General features: G+C 40.6%; 2 protein-coding genes across 2 annotated transcripts; one reads left to right on the plus strand and one right to left on the minus strand.

The window, feature by feature from the left end:
* Positions 1-12,702: 12,702 nt before the first annotated feature.
* Positions 12,703-13,883, minus strand: LOC130867949 (thymosin beta-15A homolog). Its single transcript, XM_057760171.1, has 2 exons — positions 13,784-13,883; positions 12,703-12,740 (listed from the first exon to the last, which is right to left on the minus strand). The coding sequence occupies exons 1-2, from the start codon at positions 13,881-13,883 to the stop codon at positions 12,703-12,705; spliced, it is 138 nt and encodes a 45-aa protein (XP_057616154.1).
* A 5,209-nt stretch (positions 13,884-19,092) lies between these two features.
* On the plus strand, positions 19,093-19,712 carry LOC130868029 (prothymosin alpha-like). Its single transcript, XM_057760262.1, has one exon. The coding sequence runs from the start codon at positions 19,185-19,187 to the stop codon at positions 19,515-19,517; it is 333 nt and encodes a 110-aa protein (XP_057616245.1). The 5' UTR covers positions 19,093-19,184; the 3' UTR covers positions 19,518-19,712.
* The last annotated feature ends 2,407 nt before the right edge of the window (positions 19,713-22,119 follow it).

The following is a 22,119-nucleotide window of genomic DNA, read 5'->3' on the forward strand; positions in this document are numbered from 1 at the left end:
AAACAGCACAGCTTTTTTCCTGCTATCGCTGAAAACCAAAAAGCATGTGGTCACCTTTTATCAACACCATTTAAGTGTTTTGTGGCAGAACCTCTTAAAGAACTGCAGGGTTTTCAACTAAAGCTGAGTCAGGAAGCCTCTCATAGAAGAGAGCACTTGCTTGTTTCTAGCAAGCAGAGTAGACCCGAGAAATTGCTGCTACCAAGAAGCTTTGCTTTACTCTATTATTTTCTTCTAGAATTACTTCCCAAGCTCTCTCAAGCATTATGTGTATGCTGTTTTCCATGTGGGTGCCATTCTGTAGTATGAGGGCCTACTAGTTGGAGTTCCTCTCCTGCCTATTCGCCCAGCCATTAAGATCCAGAGGTCTCCATAAGATTATAAACTGATTGGACTATTAGCTCAGGCTATTATTAGCTCTTGTAGCTTATGTTAACCCATTATTCTTATCTATGTTAGCCACATGGCTCAGTACCTTTTTCAGCAGGGCAGGTCACATTCTGCTTCTTTGGTGGTCTTGGCAGGACTCTGGGAAGAGCTTCCTTCTTTCCAGAATACTCCTGTTCTCATAGCTCCACCTCTACTTCCTGTCTGGCTACTGGCCAATCAGCGTTTCTTTAAAATATATTTGACAGAATATAGACAATTCTCCCACACCAGAATGGCAGCAATCCCACTCTGAGCCAAGCTTCTTTTGCCTCCCTTCAGCTGGTAACCAAGATAGGTAGCCTCTGAAATACAAAGGTGAGCTTTATCAACTGTTGTTCTGTATCCCAAGGTCTGCAACTCTTAAAGCAACCCCTCAGTGGCCCTTTTATAATATATTTTCCTGGGAAACCTCTCATGGAATGGCAGGAGGTCATCATTTATTGTCTCACCAAACAGGGTTGGAGAACTTTTAAATCTTTGAGGCAACCTGGTTCAGGTAAGTTGCCCACTGTAACCTCCCTCTGGGTCTATCCATTTAAAAGCAAAGATGGGTTGCTGCACTTCTGCCAGTGGGAGACTGAAGAATATATCTTTCAGGTCCAAGATACCTATTTCTCTGGAGGAATTGGATTCATGAGCATGAAAGTTCCCAGGTTTCATACAGGCCGGAGAAGTGTATTCCAGTGTGACTGCAAGGCACCAGGATTCCTGTCTCTCTAAGCCATGGACTGCAAATTTTTTCCCCTGGTTAATTGACTATTTAATCTGAGTGGGAGTATCTGAACTAGTTATTTTAGTAATCAATCTGAGGGATAATCCAAATATATCTTTGGTTCAAGACAGTATTTTCAGCTAGGCGATATTCTCACAGAGGGTAAGACACAATATTTTGTGAGGTGTCTAATTATGTCTCATCATCAGAAAAGGTGACAGTGACTTTCAATTTATGCAAAAGATATCATCCCAGTCAGTTCTCTGTTGTTAAACACCTTGTGAACCTTCTTCATCAACTGGGAAGTCCCTTTAAATTTTCTAACTTTTATATTTTTTCTAATATTTGGGACCAATGGGGTGACAAAGGAAGTCATTTTATCAGTTGTCTTTAATCCTTCTAAAAAGGACCTAGCAAAAATTGTTTAAATTCTTCTTGGTCAAGGGAAAATCTATTCTGTCCAGGTTGCATTGCCTATACCCCCTTATCTGGGCCCAGTGATATTTTTTCCACCTTTTTTCAGAGAATGATAGGTTTTGAGTTTTTCAGTTATACACATTACTAATAGAAAAGCAGGCACAAATCATGAAAGAGGAAGGAGTGGAATTTACTCTTTTTCTTTCCTGGGGTGGCTTAAAGAAGGCAGTGAGTGGAATGAGTGGGCACCTTGGGGAAATTTTTTTCTCTTCCTGTGTGCATTCTGCTTAGATGGCAGGGGACTCTGGAGGAGAGGTTTGGCCCGTCTCTGACTCCACATTGGTACCTGGAAAACTGGGGACTGTGAGTGGGAGTAAAGTGAGGAACAAGGAAGAGTTGTTTGTTTCTCTGGGTGACCTGGCAGAGCCAAAAGGATCCAGGTCCCCAACAGAAGAGGGCACAGGTCTTAAGCTGTGTGTGTGTGTATGTGTGTGTGTGTATGTGTGCATGTGCATGCATGTGTGCACAGGGTGGGGGGAATGTCACACTAGAGAAAGCCATTGCTTAATACAGTGAAATATAACTGATAGAAATACATAGAAAAACACAGTGAGACACACAGTAAAGACAACCTAAAACAGGCAGGATAAGTCTGATTCCTGGATCAGTAGCTACATCTAACTTCTCCAATGTATCCAAACAGAAGGAGATTTAGCCAGACTTATCTCCAAAGGTGACAGACCAGGTGACTCTATAATGTGTTTCCTTTTGGGGTGTCATATCAAACTCTTCTGGATCATGAGGCAGTAATTGATTAAAGAGAGTTCTGGGGGCTGGACCATCCCAGGTTGTATAACTCCTAGGAGCCCTTTAACTGCTATAGTCTTCCCTGCTCTGAGGGGCTCTGAGACACCCTGTGTCTCAAGCTCTGCTCTCTGGGCATCTCAGTAGAACCTCCAAAAATGTTGTGGTGTATCCACCAGAGAAGACTGTTCATACATGGGTTTAAGCTAGTATAATGTCTTTATTAGCCAGCTAGAGACTGTACTAGGTATTTAGAAACCCAGTGTAGTTCTAAGACTTACTCAGGGGAGCCTTAAAGCACAAAAACCATGTTCTGGATTGACACACTTCAATTAACAAGAACAGTATCCAGAAGTGGAAGTAAAGCAGCAAGAAACAATTACATTTAGAGTCTTTACCCTAACTATGGGCTTTGATGGATTAAGTCTTTGTTTTAGTTTTCTCTGGTGGTACAGTCTATGTGCTGAGTTTTAGAGTCTGAATGGTTTCTATCATGGAGTCAATTGTGCTAAGGTCTGGGAGCCTACTAAGGTCTGGGGGGCTGTTGCAGAGCCAACTGAAAGTTTAATAACATATTTTGGCTACTCACCCAGAACCTGAAAGCACTAAAGTAAAATGGAAGTAGAACCATACCTGGCATGCACCCCATTTTCTCCCCATGCCTCAGTTACAATGGTAGAGATCTGTAAAAGTCAGCACTCATGACTTCCTCATCCATTCTTGTTATTCTGTGTGTGAGTTTTGTATGCCAGTGGAGAAACTTTTTGAAACTGAAGAGCACAATTATTTAACAAATAACATTTACTTGACACCAACAATATTCCAGGCATGAAACATAGCAGTCCCATTAGCAATATCTCAATGTTTTGACACTCAGTCATGGCTCCATTTTCTTTTTTCTGACAAATGAAAACATAGATTAAAAAATGAGGTTTCTTGACCCTCAGTCTGTCTCCATTCACGTTTTCATGTCTTCAGCATCCTATGCTGAATGTGATGTATATCTATTTACCAGATTACTTTACAAACATCAGCTTTGCACAGGTTTTCTAGCAATTCTCTTCTTCTGTGAAGTGCCTTCTTCACATCCTTTAGCCATTTTTTAAGTTATTGTCTTTTTAGATTTGTTCTCCTGTTTTTTTAAAAAATATTTGTAAGTTTTAATTATTGATTAGTAATATGTTTTGTAAAATGCTTCTATGATTCTGTTGCTGGTATTCTGTTGACGAATTCATATGTTGTTGGTTTGCAACAAGTATAAGTGAAGTAATCTTGTCTGAGGAAAATGAGTTTTGCTGTGCACGCAACTTGATTTTGAGGGTCAAATATTAGAAAGTGTCCTATATGTCAAGTTTCCAAATGTTTGCTATGTTTATTGTGATGGTAAGTATTAGTTCTATAAAATCACTTGGGATTTTAATTTAGCTTCTGGGTATGCATCTGGATTGTTTGTGCCAATTGAAGGTGGGGGGGGGACTCACCCACTATAGGTGGCATCATTCCCTGGACAAGGAATAAAGGATTCAAGATTGTTTAAATGGAAAAAATTGAGCAGTGGCATGCATTCACTTCTCTCTTCTGACTGCAGATGCAATATGACCTACCAGCAGTATCATGCTCCTGCCTTGATTTCCCTGCCACAGTGTGCTATAGCCTTGAACCGTAAGCAAGCAAACAATAACAACAAAACAAACAAAATTCTCTCTTTTCTCTATTAAGGTGCTTTATTAATAGTATTTTATCACAACAGAAAAAATAATATATATAAATACAGATAAATGGACCTACCTTAGGTATACATCTTAATGAATGTTTAAACTAAAGATATTTATCTAACTATTCTACAGATCAAATAACCTACCCTCAAGAAGCCTCCCGTATGCTCCCTTCTAATCACTATACTGAAGCATGATAGCCTCCTTCCTCCTGACTTGCCCTTGACTCCTTTTCCCTTCTTCATTTGTACTTCCTCTCCTCTCTTCTTCTTCCCCATTTCTCCTATCTGTATTCTCTCTAGCTGCTTTCATGTCAACCCATCCTCTTACCCGCTCTTCCTTTTCCTCTCCCTTTTACCAAAATGCTAGAAATGAAACCCAGGCTATCAGACATTTTAGGTAAGCACTCTGAACTCCACCACCTCCTGTTTGGGACCACTATAAATTGTGGCATTATTTACATATTTAATATGTCTTTCAGTTGTAAATTGAAATCCCCAGGGGAAAAGTTCACCTGTGATAAAAATTTTAAAAGGATGGCTCACTGATTGGAAGTTCTCTGATCATGAATGCTGGCATGTGGCATATGCAGAGCTGAATTATCTTTGGGTATCTTTATCCCTTAAAGATATTCATTTATCTTCTGCCTCTGTGTTTGACCTAACATCCTTGTAATTATTGGGATAAATACTTCTTCTACTGTATAAACAGACTCACAGCTTTCACCAAGCCAACACCTAATAGTGATGTCATTGCATAGGCTTTAAGTAAGGTCTATAACAGAAGCCTCCTCACTTTTTTGAAGCCACCTACAGGACGTTCCCACTAATGCGTTTTGAAAATACCTTGATCTTTGTTGAGTTATCTTAAAAAAATCGTAGACCTGTTACCAGGTTGAAACATGCCTTTTCTAATTACCTGAATCTGTGTTCCCAGGCCATGTTTGCTAATAATTCACTCTAGAATAAAATATCTTATACCCTGTGAGGTGACCTCTCTGTTGTTGTGAAATAGAAAACTAGAGTGGGTTGAGAAGCAAATCCATAAAAGAGAAGAGAACGCTTGGCCTTTGTGTTTCTGCTTCCAGAAACATGTTTGTTACTGGAAATTCTCCCTCATGCTCTTCAATTACTAAACTAAAAAAAACTGAGCCTACTCATGCCAAAAAATGTCAGAAATGACTCAAAATTACCTGTAATTGCTGGAAGAAACCCATGAATGGGGTTCAGGCTTCAGAAGCTCCTGTCACGGGTCTGTGCTGGCTGGAATAGTTTTGATTCTCTACTCAGTCTCTAGCGTCTGCTCTGAACATAACAATCCCTTTTCCTGTTTTCCCATAACATTGGTTAGGAAACCATGCTGTACAATAAGATAGAGTTATCCCTGTTTTTTAAATTTTTCTTTTTTAAAAAGTGTCTTCATACATTTTTATCGATCAATATATCTTGATCATATCTTCTCCCTCCCCCAACTCCTCCATAATCATTTTACCTTTCTATCTACCAAAGACCATGTTCTCTCTCTCTCTCCCCTCTATTTCTTTCTCTGGACTTTTCTGAGAATTTTATATATTCTGGAGTGTGTATGTGTGTATATTATGTGCGTATGTATGATTTATCTGTATGTGTGTAAGTGCAGCTGTGTACATGCACAGCACACATGTGGAGGTCAGAGTCTCCTTTTTAAAAAATCTTATTTATTTGTTATTTGGGGATTTGGCTTTTGTGGACCATGAATACTATGGCGCACATGTGAAGGTCAAAGGACATTTAAGAGTTAGTTCACTTTTTCCATTGTGAATTCCAGGAATAAAAGTAAATCCATCAGGCTTACATGGGATGTGCTGTTAACTGCTGAGCCATCTCACTGGTTCCAGGGTCTCTTTTTTGTTGTTCACCTCTGTGTATGCTGGGCTAACCGGCCAGAAAGCTCCTGAGATCTCCTGTCTTCACTTTCCATTCCAACATAGGAGCATACATATTGCAAATGTGGGCTACAATGCCCAGCTTTATTTGGGTTCTAGGGTTTCAAATGGATGTCTTCAGGCTTGCACAGCAAGCTCTTTTCCCACTGAGTCACCTCCCTAGCTCCCTACTGTGTAGTTTTTTATTCAAGGATGCCATGCAGTACAACATTACTGACTGGTATAGGGTAGCCTGTCTGGTTCTTTGACAGTACTTTTGCTCAAGACAATCATGGCAGCAAGAAAGAGTCCAACAGTTGCCAATTCCGAAGTCAAGTTACCATATCCCTCAACACTTTTGCTTAAGTTAAGGAAAATGAATACCAGTTGTAATGTTTACAGTAACAATTTAAAGAGCTTGTCATTAACAGTCAGAGATTCTAACAGATTCAACAATGCCTAAACCAACACTATACTCCTCTTTCTTTTTGCCTCACTTCTAGATCTGATCAAAATCGTCACAAGGCAGAAACACAGAGAAAAAAAAAATAAGGGTGCTTATGTAAATATTAAGAATTCTTAAACATCTGCCAAGTTTAAAACTAATTCCTTACAATATTTAGATGCTAGAGGTATTCTTAATGTTAGTGTGAGTAAAAAAGAGCTATTGGAAAAAACTAAAACCAACCTAATTCTCCATGAAACATTCTTAGAGAAAGTCAATCAAGTTAACAGAAAATATTTTCAAATTAAAAGGCTATCCTTCAAGAATTTATAATGAGTAATAATTTTACATAATTGTAAAGAATATGTAAGTAAGCCAAGAAAGTGACACATGTCTGTAATTCCTCCCTCAGAAGACAAAAGCATGACAGTTACGAGTTTGAGGCCAACCCGGCCAATGAAATGAATACCCAGCTAATGTTGGCCACACAGAGACCCTATCTCTAAAGAGGGTTATGTATGTCTGTGTGTGTGTGTGAAAATGTCATGATTAAACCCAATACTTATGTGTTAACTTTAAAAAATGATAATGACATGACAGGAAAATAGAATTTGGAGCATAGAGGATTTAGGGATTAAGAATAATAAACTTTATCTGAAACTAACTGGACAGATGGAAGCATCCAGTGAGAGCAGCCAAAGTTCCAATCTCCACTGACTTATCTAAAGAAGGACCATCAGTCCCTAGGCCACAGCTAGCAGCTCACACTTATTGGGGAGTGACTTAGCCTGAACCGGTAATTGTCTCCCTGGGTGTTCTGTCCCCAGAACAAGAAAGGGATTGGTGTTTGGGTTTGTTATTATTTGCTTTGTTTAGTTATTACAAATTAAGAATATAAATTCAAAGTTGTGACTCCTATCTTTAGCATCATATTAGGAGAACGATGGGAAATTATTACAAGAATTAGGTTGAAACTGCCATTCATTTTCTCAAACTCTTTGATGGCTGTGCTCTATCTTCACTTTCAAGAATATATGTATAACAAAATTCACCCACTGGAGTCATTACCCAATCTCAATGTGATTGGCATGATTCATCACTCTACATAATAACTTTCCTCATTTATCATTCATTTCCACTAGAGTAAAGGGAAAATGAATGTTGGATTAGTTGGGTGGGTGTGCGGAATGAGCTTGAATAAATGGCTGAATTACTTATCTCATCACTGTGACAATGCCTGACAAAAACAATGAGGAAGGATTTATTTTGGCACACGTTTCTGAGACTATAGTCCACCTTGACAAGGAAGGCCTTTGTGGAGTCCATTCTGGCAACAGTGTGCAGTGGTAGCTCTTTATTTCTTAGCTATCTAGGAACCATGGCAAACAAGCTGGCATTAGTCTATCTTATCTAGTCCAGGTCCAACTTTCTCAAAGGCTTTTTGATCAGCAGGTCATTAAAAATGGAGAACATAAACCTGAAGGAGATATTTCAGATTGGAACCATAAAAAGTATTTTTTCCAACAACCGCTACCCCAAGGTTCAGGTACCATATTGGAAGAAGGGGTGGAAAGATTGTTAAGAATGAGAAGTTAGGGAAGACCAAAATAAAAAATGTCTTCTGGACATGACATGAGCTGTGTTTTGACTCACAGTAGCTGTGCTTTCCTGTACAAGATCAAAAAAGTCAATATTCCCATATGAGAGGTAAGAAGTTCACAAACCTTACCCCTAATTGAAGGGCTGTGGACAGTTGATGGTTTTCTGAGGTGTGTGGAGGGCTGTTTTCCTTAAGGGTGTGGGTACTGGTAGGTCAACTACACTCCAGGGTATTGCATTTACCCTCTGGAGACTATGGGCAGCACAAATTGGTTTCAATAGGCTATTAATGAAAAACAAAGTGCCATGTGATGGTGGCGCACGCCTTTAATCCCAGCCCTCAGGAGGCAGAGACAGGCAGATCTCTGTGAGTTCAAGGCCTGGTCTTTAAGAGCTAGTTGTAGGAGAGCTAGAGCTATTACACAGAAAAACTCTGTTCCGAAAAAAAACAATAAACAATCAAACAAATAAATTTTAAAGTTGCACCGATTTGGGGGGAAGAGGAGGTAGGGCAGATTTTGGAGGTGTTAAAGGGGTGAATGTGATCAATGTGCTGGAGGGGGCTGGGAGGAGGAATCAAGATTATCACAGGGAAACCCACAGAGACAGCTGACGTGAGCTTGTGGGAACTCATGGACTCTGGATCAACAGCTGGAAAGCCGGCTTGGGACTGAACTAGGCCCTCTGCATGAGGGTAGCAATTGTGTGGCTTGGTCTATTTGTGGGTCCCCTGTCAGTGGGACCAGGATCTACCCCTGGTGACTGAGCTGGCTTTTGTAGCCCATTCCCGGTGGTGGGATACCTTACTCAGCCTTGATGTAGGGATGAGAGGCCTAGTCCTGCCTTCATCCTGATGTGCCAGGCTTTGTGGTTGGTATATAAAATGAATTAAAAAATTCAATAAAAGAACAAAAAAGTCTTTTAAAAATATTATATATATTCTTGGATATTTTCATTAGACAGATTACCCAATATGTCTAAATATTATATGTTGTGACTGAGTATAACTTTTTAAAATATTGCATATTAATTCTACAAGGTAGTGCAGAGTGGTGCTGTTGTTCATTAAGAGAGGATTTCATGTTGCTCTAGCCAGTCTTGAGTTAATTTCTGCTCCTTTTGTGTCCACCTCCCAAGTACTGAGATTATAGTCATGAACCACCACAAATGACAAAACCGTAGCTTCCACTGTGACAGTTTTAATCTATATAATATCCATGTATATACACATGAAGCACTTTGATCATATCCACTCCACTACCCCTTTGAGTATTTCTTATAGCATCCTTTTTAAAAAAAAACTAGAAAACACATTCCAACTTATCACCCCATATTTCCACTGTTAGCCAAGTCATGTAGGAAACTGAAGAGTAGCTCTCAGATATTTGTTTAATGGAAGATAAATAAAGAAACTGCATATGAAGGGTAATATTGCTATTAATTGTCAGCTTGACTAGATTTAAAATCATCTAGGATATAGAGAAGCATCCTTTTGATGAATCTGTGAAAATGTTTCAAGGTATGGTGAAAGGAGGGGAAAGAAAATGAATGCAGGTGCAACATCTCATGTGCTGAAAGCTAGGACAGAATTGTTAAGTCAAGAGCCTAGGCCCCAGCCCCCAGGCCTGAGAATTGTATTGGTCTGGACTCCAAATCCCAGCATGCCAGGTCCTGACCATTCCCACAGGGTAGGTAAGATAGCTCCTAAAGAAGAATCACTTGGTCTCTTTTCCTTCCTCCTGGTGGTCATGTTTGTGACCCTCAGGGCCACCCAAGAGCACAGGAATCCCATTAAACCTGGATATTTTTTAATTTGGCTTATTTTGATTTGGCTTGATTGGGATTTTGTATCAGCAGAGAGCTTGCGTTAGGAAAAATTCCTAACAGAATAAAAGGAATAAAGGAAAAAACAAAGAGGCCCAGCACCTCTGCCATATTCTTCTGGTCATGACTGACTGAAACCCCCAAGACTGTGATGCAAAATAAATCTTCCCTCATTTAAGGTTTTTATGACAGGAATTTTACAAGGCTAAATTCAAACGTATTTACCCTATGACACCAAGTTTTGAATATGTCTTCTTCTCATTCTAGGGTGTTAGTAAAAATCACTTTGCACTTTGGAGCATTGTGTGAGTTTCTTCTATTCCTTTTGGAAAGACACTTGAGATTATGCCTGAGGCTCTTAAATAATATTTTTGACACTTCCAAAGGTACAGTGAGTGTAACAGTTTTGGTGTGTTTGGGGGCTGTTCTTTTGATTAATATCTAATTTTCTAATTTTCACTCTTTTATTATATTTTAAATAGTCACCCATGTGCACTGACGAAATAAAGGCATAAAAACACTGATCCCTAGCCAGGTAATAATGGTGAATGCCTTTAATCCCAGCAGAGGCAAGTGGATCTTTGTGAGTTTGAGGCTAGCCAGGTCTACAAGAGCTAGTTCCAGGACAGCTAGGGCTATTAAACAGAGGAACCCTGTCTCAAACAACAACAATAACACACAAACAAACAAAAAAAACACTGATACCTAGTTTTCAAATGATATGAATCTTCATGAGATGAAAATTTCACACATTCCTTGCTTCTAACGGCTTTATGCTTCAAGAAGTCTTATTGCTGTCAGCTTTGCAAATAACAGCTATACAGCCCTAGCACACAGTCTGTTTACTGGCAGCAGGCATGTCTCCCTTTTTTTGGTAGCCTAACACTGTGTCCAGGTGGTGGTGGCACATGTCTTTAATCCCAGCACTCGGGAGGCAGAGTCAGGCGGATCTTTGTGAGCTCGAGACCCACCTGGTCTACAAGAGCTAGTTCCATGAAAAGATCCAAAGCTACAGAGATGTCCTGTCTTGAATAAGGATGGCTTCCCAACTGAGGAACTTGGGTCAAAGGATCTGAGAAGACTTTGAATATGGGTACAAACTTAACATCTCACTTCAAATTGATTATACTATGTGAGTTTCCAGTGAGTAGCTCCATAACTATTATATAGATGCCATAGGGAGCCAGGTTTGGGTACTGTACAAGCTTGTCACTGCAAAGGACCAAGTGACTCTGTGGAATACTGTTGCAGGCTAGGAGTATGGGTGACCAGTATGGTTACTTCTAAGGTCCACATCCTCCAGTCCCAGTACACTCTGGCTACTGTGATTGTATAACCACATTTGTACTTGGTCCTAGTCGACCCTCTCAGTCTTTCACTTGGGGAATTTTATGATAACACACAAAATCACTTCTAGTTCTCATGACCACAATTGTTATTTAGTGATATAAGCCCCTTGAAAGGATAAAGCAGATTAACATGTTAGGTTACAAAGGTTAAAAAGAAGATATGTAAATTAGTATAACAGCCTGGCTAGTTATCTGGAGTGGCGGACATCTGTACTCGGTGATATTTAGGTGGTTAGCTTTATACATTTAAAGCAGTAAAGGTATTAAAGGTAAGGATTGAGGCATGGTTGTTTATATGTTTTTCTAGGTATAGTAGTCAGTTCAAGCTGCTCTAACAAAATCACTACAGACCAGGTGGTCTAGATAACTGAAATGTAAAGCCTCACAGGTCTAGATGATGCAAGTCCAGACCAAGGTCCAGCAGGAATGAATGCAGAACATATGCATTTCAGTTGTATAAGCACCTTTAGACTCAGCATCCTTCCAAGATCTCTCTCTCTCTCTCTCTCTCTCTCTCTTTCTCTCTCTCTTTCTCTCTCTCTTGCTCGCTCGTTCGCTCTGTATATGTGTGTGTATGTGTCCTGCCTTCTTTCCCCACTCCCTGTTTTTATAAGGCTTCACTCTTAGAACCTTATTTAACTTTAACTACCCTTAAAAGATCCTACCACCATGTATAAGCATATTGGGAGCTGATATATATGCATACGAACTGGGAGAACACATTTAAGTCAGTAGCACTTATGTCACTGAGGATCAAAATGCTCGGTTTGCAAGAGAGTAAACCCTATTAAATGCAAGGACCAGAATAGAGAATAAGTAATACAAATCATCAGCAGATATTAAATATCTCATTGTACATTCTGTAGAAGACCCTGTTGTCTTTAATATGATGTGCTTTAGCAAGTGTTTCCTGCCACCTCCCCATCCAACTCCAGGTTTGGGTGTTTCCATTAAGGTGAAAAAAACACTTTCAAGAAAGCAAAGCTATCTTTTCACATCTTATACAGATCCTTTTAGGTTCTATGATTCCATTTTTTCATTCTCAAATAAGGGCATTAGTTCTCATTACCACCTTAAACTTCACATATATGTAATCTGCTCAAGAGGTTTTCCTTCATTTATTTTTAATTGAAAAAGTACCCTTGTGTAATTCCATGTCTTAGAATACCAAGAATGTACCATAGGAAGTTTGTGGTTATATTTGTTACATTAGAAATGAAGATAAACTCAAGGAGCTACAAATAGTTGTGAGTACAACTTCACAAAGATGATGAAGCATTTGAGGGCCCCACTCTAGGTTAGAATTGGCTTGTCTTGTAGCAAGTGAAAAACCACATTTGCACACCAGTGGGCAGTTTACAACCAAATTTAATGATCATTGGCAAATGGTGACTTTCATCCAAGGCAGTAGAAGTGAGACTCCATCAGTCACTCCCTAAAATCTCTACAATCCTAAAACCATTATCTGGCAAAGTTGGAGTTGATCTTGAAAGGATGTCTTCATTTTATGATCTTTTAATATCATCTTTCTCCTGCTGAATAGCTAGGGAAAAAAGAAACATCAAAATATTGTTAGGAGAGACTTTTTCTAATAGGTTTAGTTTCTTCCTAGAGTTCCTTGTTGTCAGACTGTGTGGTGGAGCTCAGTAGTACAGTGCTTACCTAGCATGAACTAAGACCTGGGGTTTGAAACCCAGCACCATTAAAAGAATCTGTGTTAATTCTTTAAATGGTTATCATAATGCTTTAAATTCAGAATACCAAGGTACCACCCACAGAGCCTCATAAAGTGATATGAGAGTACACATCAACCATTTTAATACCTATTAAAGTTTAATATTAAATTAATATTAAGATTTAATATCTACTTAAACTATAGGTTTTACATTCCATTTGATTTATACAGTTGCCATTATTTAAGACGAAAAGGTAAATGAAGCATTTCCTTCCAATACATCTATCAAAATACAATAAAGAAACTTTAAAACAGTTTCATCCAGTTTTGGAACTCTCAAACAATGTTGGTGTAACAAAAAGCATAGTACAACATTTGTGAAAATTTTTTTGAAGTTCTCCAGTAAGATGTAACTCTAGGAGTAACAATGATCCCCTGAGTGTGAGAGCATCAAGTATATTCAAGATCTGAATTTATTCCATTTTATTTGTCATTAAGCAGAACAGATCAGAAGAAGAGCATCTGCAGAATTCGTTAGTGGGACAAGATCTCAGGCTCAAATTGGAAAATGCGTGATTAAAAGAACACATAGGGTTTTCCCTAGTGATTAGTCAAAGACTTCAAGATTGATTTTAAGGTGAATTTTGTAATTTTCAACAAGAAATTACTTTTTTTTCTTTATACTACTGGTGCCTATTACTACTATTATTGCTACTGGTTTCTGTTAATGCAGGAACACTTACATATCCCCAATAACAAAATCAGCTGTTGGTTATTTTAAACTGTTAAGTATAATAGGACAGTAATTATTATCATTTACTTTGTGGAAAATTTAATAGAGCATCAGTTTGTTAACTGACTCTGCCAACTTTCACCACTGTTCCTCTCAACTAGAAACCTCCATGACTTACTTTCCTTCGATGGGAGTGTATTTTTTCCTTCAGTAATGGTTTTCTTCAGTTTTGATCTGTCAAATCTTTTCACTTCAGACATGTCCAGTTTGTCACACATGTTTAATAAAATAAAGAACAACAACAAAAAAGTTACCTACTAGAACTATGATCAGATTAAGAATAACAGTTAAAAATTCATAAAATTATCAACAAATACTTTGCATGGTGGTTTTCAACAAGGAAAAACAGATCTTAAAAAGTCATGTTTTCTTGTAGTACTCTGATTGCAAAGCTTTAGTCCATTTCTGGTGGCAGCAAATGACAGCAGATGAAGATGCTCCAGAAGCGAAGATACTCTAAAAACCCAGGGGAAAATAAAAGCTTGACTTCTAAAATCACAGCAAAGGTAAAATGAAACTATGAACATCTTCACCTTCCAATCAGTTACTTTTAGGGGATTTGGGAATGATGGTAAGCATCACACACTAAAAATGAGGCACACAACACTGTACTAATTTCTATTGAATGTCCAAAGTCAGTATATTAGAACACTACAATAAGACAGGGAAGGGTTTAACCTAGTCATTGCCAATTACAAGTCTCATAAACCATCTTGTAACATTAGTGAATGTGTAAAAGAAAAAGAAAAGCTGCTATTTATGATCAAGACTCAAAACCTTTAGTAGAATGAGGAACACCAAATACAGCTGAGTCTTATTTCCAGAGATAAGAAGGCAGAGCTCTTCAGCCAGGGCCTGGTTCTATCTTAGTGGGGGTAGAACACAATCTAGTGACCAGGGTAGACTAGAGAGAGCCCTCCCCCCACCCCACCCCACCCCCCAGCTCAGAAGCTTCCACCTCTCAAACCCTTTCAGCCAAGGGTATCTATCCTAAGGCCCTCCTTTACCAGGTGAACAGCAGCCATCTCAAAGCTGGGGAAACTTGGGATTCACAGATTTGTAACTGCATGGCGGGGCAGAGGCATCTGTCTGAATTGTGTCATCTACAAATAACTTGCTCAGTGCCCTGCTTAAAGGACAGAGGGGCGAAAGCCAAATCTAGAAGGCCGTTTCCCACCCACTCCAACTCTCTTCCCAGCCTTCAGTACCTCCTCGGAGCAGCTCAGACCCTCTGGACCTCCTAAAGTGAGAACCCCCGAGGACTGGGCCCTGAATTAGCAAGAAACAAAGCCTCCACGAACTCGGATGACTAGATAGAACCTGGTTCACATGAAAGCGCAAAAGCGCTAGCCCTAGCACAGGCGCCAGCAGTTGCCACCACACTGGCCCGTCGGGGCCACTGATTTTACCTTTTGGCTTCAATACTCCTGTCATGTAAGTCCGCAGCAAGGAGACCAGTTTGGTGCTCCTCTGCCCAGCCCTGAGCTTATAAACTCTGTAATAGGTCCCACCCCTCGACCCCACCCACCTTTATGATTGGACAGCTGTTTCTGTCATAAGCCCTGCACAGAATGGCAAGTCCTGACTTGCCACGCCCACTCCCCAGGTCTAGTTTTCTGGGTGGCAGTTTCTGTTCAATTTAGTACAACACACCTGCCATAACAAGGCTTGATGGAAGAAATATGTTGGCTGAGGGACGAATTGTGGGAAAAGTTCAATTCCCTTCCTCTTCTACAGCTTTAGCCTGAGATCCGTGATTCTTTCTTCACAAATACATTCATTCCACAGTCAATTTAGGAGCCTGACATTAAACAGCTACATCTTATCCAGTTAAATTTTAATACCTGGACTTCAAGGGTCAAACTGAATGAGTTGTAGCCTGCATTCTTGGCTTTTTATAGCCTTCTGTAGGGATTATACTTTGATGACCAGTGAGTGGTTTTGAAACTATGCTCAGTGACCTCTCTTCTGATGCCTGGCCTGTTAATAGTGCAGATGTGAGGGCCAGTGTTTCAGGGCCACTCACTGCTAAACATTTTCTACGTAATCATGTGACATTTTAGACTTTTTGTGCCATTGAACATGAGAATAATTAGTATGGTATAATCACAAGAGAATCTGACACAACCTTTCACCTAGCACTTTGCTTGTCCGTCTACATAGGAGTTTTCTAGTTGTCATGGGAGGGGGCAGAAAGATTTGAAGATACAGAGTCAGTGGATTCATACAGTGGAACTGTTTTCTGAACACAGCAGGGCAATTGTACCACAAGAGCTGACAGTAGCTGTGACTATGTGTACATGACCTGCACACGATTAAGTCAGACAAAATACCAGCATGGAGAAAGAAGGAGGTCAAGCTGAGAACTCCTGACAGCTGATGTTTGGAAAGTGAGAGCCAGCTTTCTTCTAAGATGAGGCTCCTGAGGGGCTACCGATGTTCCAGGAGAAGGTTCTACTCCCATGTACATACTGGCAGCACTAAATGGAATCCTTGGGGTTTTTAATTTGTTTTTAAAGAGGAAAATACATGAAGTAGGGAGGAAATTGTAACTGGGGATAGAAGATGAATTGGAAGGGAGAGAATGGGGTGGTATCCTTGTTCAAAGCATCATACACAAGTATGAATGTCTCAACCAACAGAAAAGACAACAGTTATTAATTATACTAATAAGTGGTAAAGCACAACTTTTGGACAACACCCTCCCCCAGTATCTACTTGGAGAGAACAGTGAAAATGTGATAGTCTACTGTTGTGGAGTATCCACGAGGAAACTACTCAGACAAGAGTTTAAACCTATAGAAAGCCTTTGCTATCCACCCGGCAAGTGCACTGGGTGTCCAGGATCCCAGTGTAGCACCAAGCCTTTCTCAGGGTGAGCTTTTAAGCACGAAAACTGTATCGAATTGGCATACTTCAATTAACGAGAACAGTTAGCTAGAAGAAGAATTACAGAAGCCAAAAGGCAAGGTTAGTACATTTAGAGATGTTCTCAGAATTATGGACCTTGCTGGATTAGGTCTTTGTTATAGTGTTGGCATATGGTGCTATAACCTGCTAACTTTCACAGCTTGAATACACTTCCACCACGGAGTCAGCTGTGCTAAGGTCTGGGGGCATACTATGTTCTGGGGCCATTACATTCCCCACTGGTCTTCGTGAATGAGTCAAGTCGTGGACTCACCCTGCAATAAAGAGGTAGCTAGACCCAAGGACCATTAATTTTACTGAACTGATACATAACTGGCCATATAGTTTAAGATGCAGGGCCCACAATTTATCTTATTAGAATGAGAATTAAAGGCCCAGCTGGTGCTGATAGCAGAGTAGTTAGCCAGGGGGACCAAGAGAGCAGAGACTGGTACCAATTATTTATGTATTTGTCTCTTTCTTTTTGAGGTTTTCCCCGACCATGGCAAGAATTTCTACAATTACTCCTAATCAAGTAACATAGAAACAACAAATTTCCCTTTGCAGGACCATTTCTATAAGGGAATCTGTTGTTTTAATGAAATGGAAATGGAAACTTTTAATACCTGCAGGTACTAATCAACCTGTCTATTAGTTTGGAAAGGCATGTTTAGTCAAACCATTAGTACATGCATACATCAAGTAATCTCAGGGGCTCAGTACTATCATTGTTATCCAGATGAATTAACCCATAAGACAGAATAGGGGGCATCAGGATAAGGGGAAGTGCCCAGATTAAGTCCTCTAATGCTAATTTGGGGTGCCCCAGTCACAGTGAGTTTTGTCGGTCAATAGGCTGACAGACTGGTCAGTTCCTATGTAGTACAGGGAACAGGTGTTTAAGCACAACCAGCAATCAAGGCCTATTTCTGGCTGGAAATGAATAACTAAGTGGCAGACATTATCAAGAGTAGAAAAGAGGGATGGGATCACTCAGCTACTAGGACAGTAGGGGTGGTCTTTCTGGGCAGCGGCTCTGGGTGTGCTAACTGCTTTGGAGGGGCAAGTTGGCCTGGGCCTGGCATGGAGAGATCTTTGTTAGGACCCAAAGGCCTGGGGACCTCGAAGAGTAGTTTAAATGTATTCATAGGTACCTTCCTGCGCATAAAGTCGGGTCCCCTCAGGTTATAACTGTTTCCCAAAAACCCAGAATCATTTTAAAGGATTGTTTTAGGAATCCTCTTTTCACAATGACAATTTTTGCAATGGAAACTCCATTGTTCCTGGCAACTAAGGGGTCCAGCTGCCCAGCATGAAGAGAATTATAACTCTGTATCTCAAAAGACAAACTCCCACATATCTCCGCAATACAACTAGACACTTGAAGTGGGGTATCAGTGAGAAATGGTCAAGATGAAATATGGGTTGCTGGTCTGTGGCCACATTAGCTATCTCCTACCTATAACTGTCTTCTTCAGTTCTCAGGTCCACGTCTGTGGGTGGTGGGTTTGGATTATGACCCTATATTCATACCCATAGGACAAAACATAAGACTCAGGAAGAGTTAGAGATGCAGAGAGTGGAAAGACCTGTGGCCTGATGAAACCTTAATTTTAATGGGTCCATAGTCCAGGAGGAAGTTCTTTTGACAGTGACATTTATGGGCTCCCACATTTTGACCGGGGTGTGGTGGACCCTTGGTGTAATACCAGCTACCTTCATAGCTATAGCAGTGGAGAGAAATCACTAATGTATAGATTTAAGTGCTTCTTTGGATATCTGCTTGACCCAGGACTGTCTCACCAGAAACAAGGGGAAACAGGTGATGGATCTGAGTTTGCCTAGGTCTTTTGGGTAGTCAATGAATAGCTTTTATGGAGGACTGGAGGCCTGTAGTGACTTGAGGAAGGAGTGGTTAGAGAGTTCTGCCAACTGTTGCTCTCTTAGCCTAGGAAGCAGTGTGGGAGGTCTTCCTAACATTATCTCCTGGGGGCAAATCTCTCCTATATGGGCTGCAGTGGCCCAAATCAAAGCAAAGGAAGAAGGCCTATCCATCCTTTGCTGGACTCTAATGAGAGATTTTTTTAGAGTTTATTTTGACTCCCTGTTATTCCTTTTTTACCTGACCATAAATCTGTAGCCAATACACACAATCAGTATTCATTCTCTGCCTAAAGCTTTAGCTATTAACTGAGGTTTTGGCTATAAAATCCAGAACACTGTCAGTCCCCATGGCTAGGTGTAGTGCATATCAGGGGGGCGGGGCAGTTCCTGGAAGAACTTTTTTTAAATCTTTTTAAAAATTTATTTATTAAAAATTTCCATCTCCTCCCATCCTGGAAGAACTTTTTAAGCTACTATTTGAACAGTTTCAGTCCAGAATGCCTCTAACCACTTGGAAAAAGTACATATAAGACTAGGAAGTACCCCACTGGCTGCTCTGAAAAGCCATCTTTGCATTGTTCCCCGTGCTGCTCGGCGCTTGCTGCAGCCGCCTTCGCTGCCCACTCGCCTCCTCCTCCTCGGCGGACTCCGGCAGCTCTCTCGCCAGAGTCCTCGAACTCGATTCGTCTCGCACTCGCTGCAGCGGATAACCGGCGTGCCCCACCATGTCAGACTCGGCCATGGACACCAGCTCCGAGATCATCACCAAGGACTTGATGGAGAAGAAGGAAGTTGTGGAGGAGGCTGAGAATGGAAGAGACGCACCTGCCAATGGCAATGCTAATGAAGAAAATGGGGAGCAGGAGGCCGACAAAGAGGTAGATGAAGAAGAGGAAGAAGGTGGGGAGGAAGAGGAGGAGGAGGAAGAAGGTGACGGTGAGGAAGAGGATGAAGATGAAGATGAGGAAGCTGAGGCTCCTACGGGCAAGCGGGTAGCTGAAGACGATGAGGATGATGATGTTGACACCAAGAAGCAGAAGACTGACGAGGATGACTAGACAGCAAAGGAAAAGCTAAACTAAGGCCGCCGTGACCTGTTCACCCTCCGCTTCCCGTCTCAGAATTTAAACGTGGTCACCTTTGAGTAGAGGAGCTGGCCCCGTCCGCCCACAGCAGGCAGTGCCACCCACAGATGACATGCGCTCTTCATCAACCCACCAAAACCACAACATGAATTTACAACAGGGGAGGAAAAAAACCAAAACTTCCAAGGCCCTGCTTTTTTTTCTTAAAAATACTTTAAAAGGAAAATTTGTATTTTTGATTTACATTTTATATTTTTGTACATATTGTTAGGGGTCAGCCATTTTTGATGATGACGGGTGACCAGACCAGCCTTCAGAGCATTCTCTGTCCTACTTCTGACCTTACTTGTGGTGTGACCATGTTCATTATAATATCAAAGGAGAAAAAAAAAACCTTGTTAAAAAAAAAAAAAACGACAACAAAAAAAATCTTATTCCGAGCATTCCAGTAACTTTTTTTTGTGTATGTACCTAGCTGTACTATAAGTAGTTGGTTTGTATGAGATGGTTAAACAGGCCAAAGATAAAAGGTTTCTTTTTTCTTCCTTCTTTTTTTTTTTTTGTCTATGAAGTTGCTGTTTATTTATTTATTTATTTTTGGCCTGTTTGATGTATGTGTGAAACAATGTCCAACAAAAAACCGGAATTTTATTTTGCTGAGTTGTTCTAACAAAAAAAAAAAAAAAAAAAAAAAAAAAAGACTAGGAAGTACTTGTAATCCTCCCCTGGAAGGCCAGATCTTAGTGAACTTAGATTTTTTTCATCTCTTGGGTGTTGATCTCTCATTCAGACACCTTCGTAGGTATGGACTCTCTGTTTTGGACTTACTTTAACACAAACCTGGCATCTGGCTAAGACATCCCGCACTACACTGTCCAGGCTAAGTATAATATACCTTGGTCTGAGCAATGCAGAAAGTTTTGTGAACCCCAGATGAGTATCTTGGCGAAGGTCAGTTCCCAGAGTCCTGCCCGCTGTTTCTGAGAGAATGATCTTTCCCTCTGGTGTCCTCCATAAACCTATGGATTCAAGCTGTGTAATTTTACCTTCTGCATCCTCTATTTCTTCTGGGATATACTATGGAATTTCCAGCAACATCAGTCAGTATATGTTCTCAGAGTACCAATAGGCCCCACTGGTCTTAGGGCCGTTTGTGAGGAAGCCAGGACAGTGGTCAAGTTATAGCTTGCCTCAGGGTAGCCATCATTTTGATGTCCTCAGAGTGGAGTAGGGGAGATAGCAATTTGTAGGGGAAGCCAAATGAACTTGAGAAGGGCCAATATTTTTGTTTGTTTTGTTTTTAATGTCCTCTTCCCCAGTGGTCAGAGGCCCCTTTTCTCTATCAATCACACCATGGACATCTACTGTGGTAAAAACATAATGACTCTCCATGAAACGTTGGTGAACTTTCCTTTTTTCCCATCTGAGATCAATCACTTGTGATCACCTGGGTCAGATCAATCAGTTCTGCTTTGTGAGCCGAGGAACCTGGCTTAGGCCCAAAGCATACAACTAAAGTAACTACTACAGCTTCCAGGTACCTGGCTTCACCTTTCATGGCTGTGGATGAGCACCTGCAGGTCATCACCAGGCATGAAGATAACAGGATTGAAAGCAGTGGGTTACTAAAGCCAGACTTGAGGGTGGTCAAAGAGTAGGACCTAGTACTGGGTGACACAGGCATTAGAGAAACATATAGCATTCTGGTGTTATTTAGAAGATCTCAACTGCACCAAGAGCTGCTAGGAGTATAAGATCCTAGTACAGAGTCTACTTGTTTTGTTTTTTCCATTAAACTAGCAGTAGCCACCACAGTTCTTAAGTAGGTGGGCCATTGTGTGGCTGTAGGGTTCAATCGTTTGGAAAGGTATAACACAGGGTGCTTCTATAGCCCCAAAGTTTGGGCCAAACCCCCTTTTGTAAAGTCTTTTATGGACAAACAGATAAAAAGGTTTTGAGGCATCTGAAGGTTCTAAGGCGAGAGCCAAATTAGAACTACTTGAAAAGCTTCAAATGTCTTCTGTTTATTCTCAGTCCAGATTAGGGAATCAGTGTGCCTTTATGATGGTATATAGAGACCTTGCTATTTCCACAAATTCTGGAATCCAGATGCAGCAATACCTAGTTGCACCTAGGAACCCTTAAACCTGTCTCTTAGTCTTCGGAGTTGGAATCTGAAGAATGGTGTAACATGAGGGCCCGGTTATTGGGGTTTCTGTCTCGCCTGGTCCCCAGCGATTTAGTCCCAGAGAAAATCACACAGAGGTTTCCATAAGATTATAAACTGATTGGCCCATTAGCTTAGGCTTCTTATTAGCTCTTGTAGCTTATATTGACTCATTATTCTTATCTATGTTAGCCACATGGCTTGGTACCTTTTTCAGTGGGGCAGGTAATATTCTGCTTCTTCGGTGGTCTTGGCAGGACTCTGGGAAGAGCTTTCTTCTTCGCAGAAAACTCCTGTTCTTATTGCCCCACCTCTATTTCCTGTCTGGCTACTGGCCAATCAGCGTTTATTTAAAATATAATTGGCAGAATATAGAAAATTCTCCCTCACCACTCCCCCCTCTTTTTT

This window comes from Chionomys nivalis, chromosome X (genome assembly GCF_950005125.1).
Source record: "Chionomys nivalis chromosome X, mChiNiv1.1, whole genome shotgun sequence".
Lineage (NCBI taxonomy): Eukaryota > Metazoa > Chordata > Mammalia > Rodentia > Cricetidae > Chionomys > Chionomys nivalis.

Bases quoted from the DNA above. Each gene is read 5' to 3' on its own strand.
- LOC130867949 (XM_057760171.1), bottom strand. From the start codon at position 13,883: ATGTGTGACAAACTGGACATGTCTGAAGTGAAAAGATTTGACAGATCA. The intron at 12,741-13,783 runs GTAAGTCATGGA...TTTTTTCCCTAG, and splicing joins TACACTCCCATCGAAGGAAA to CTATTCAGCAGGAGAAAGAT.
- LOC130868029 (XM_057760262.1), top strand. From the start codon at position 19,185: ATGTCAGACTCGGCCATGGACACCAGCTCCGAGATCATCACCAAGGAC.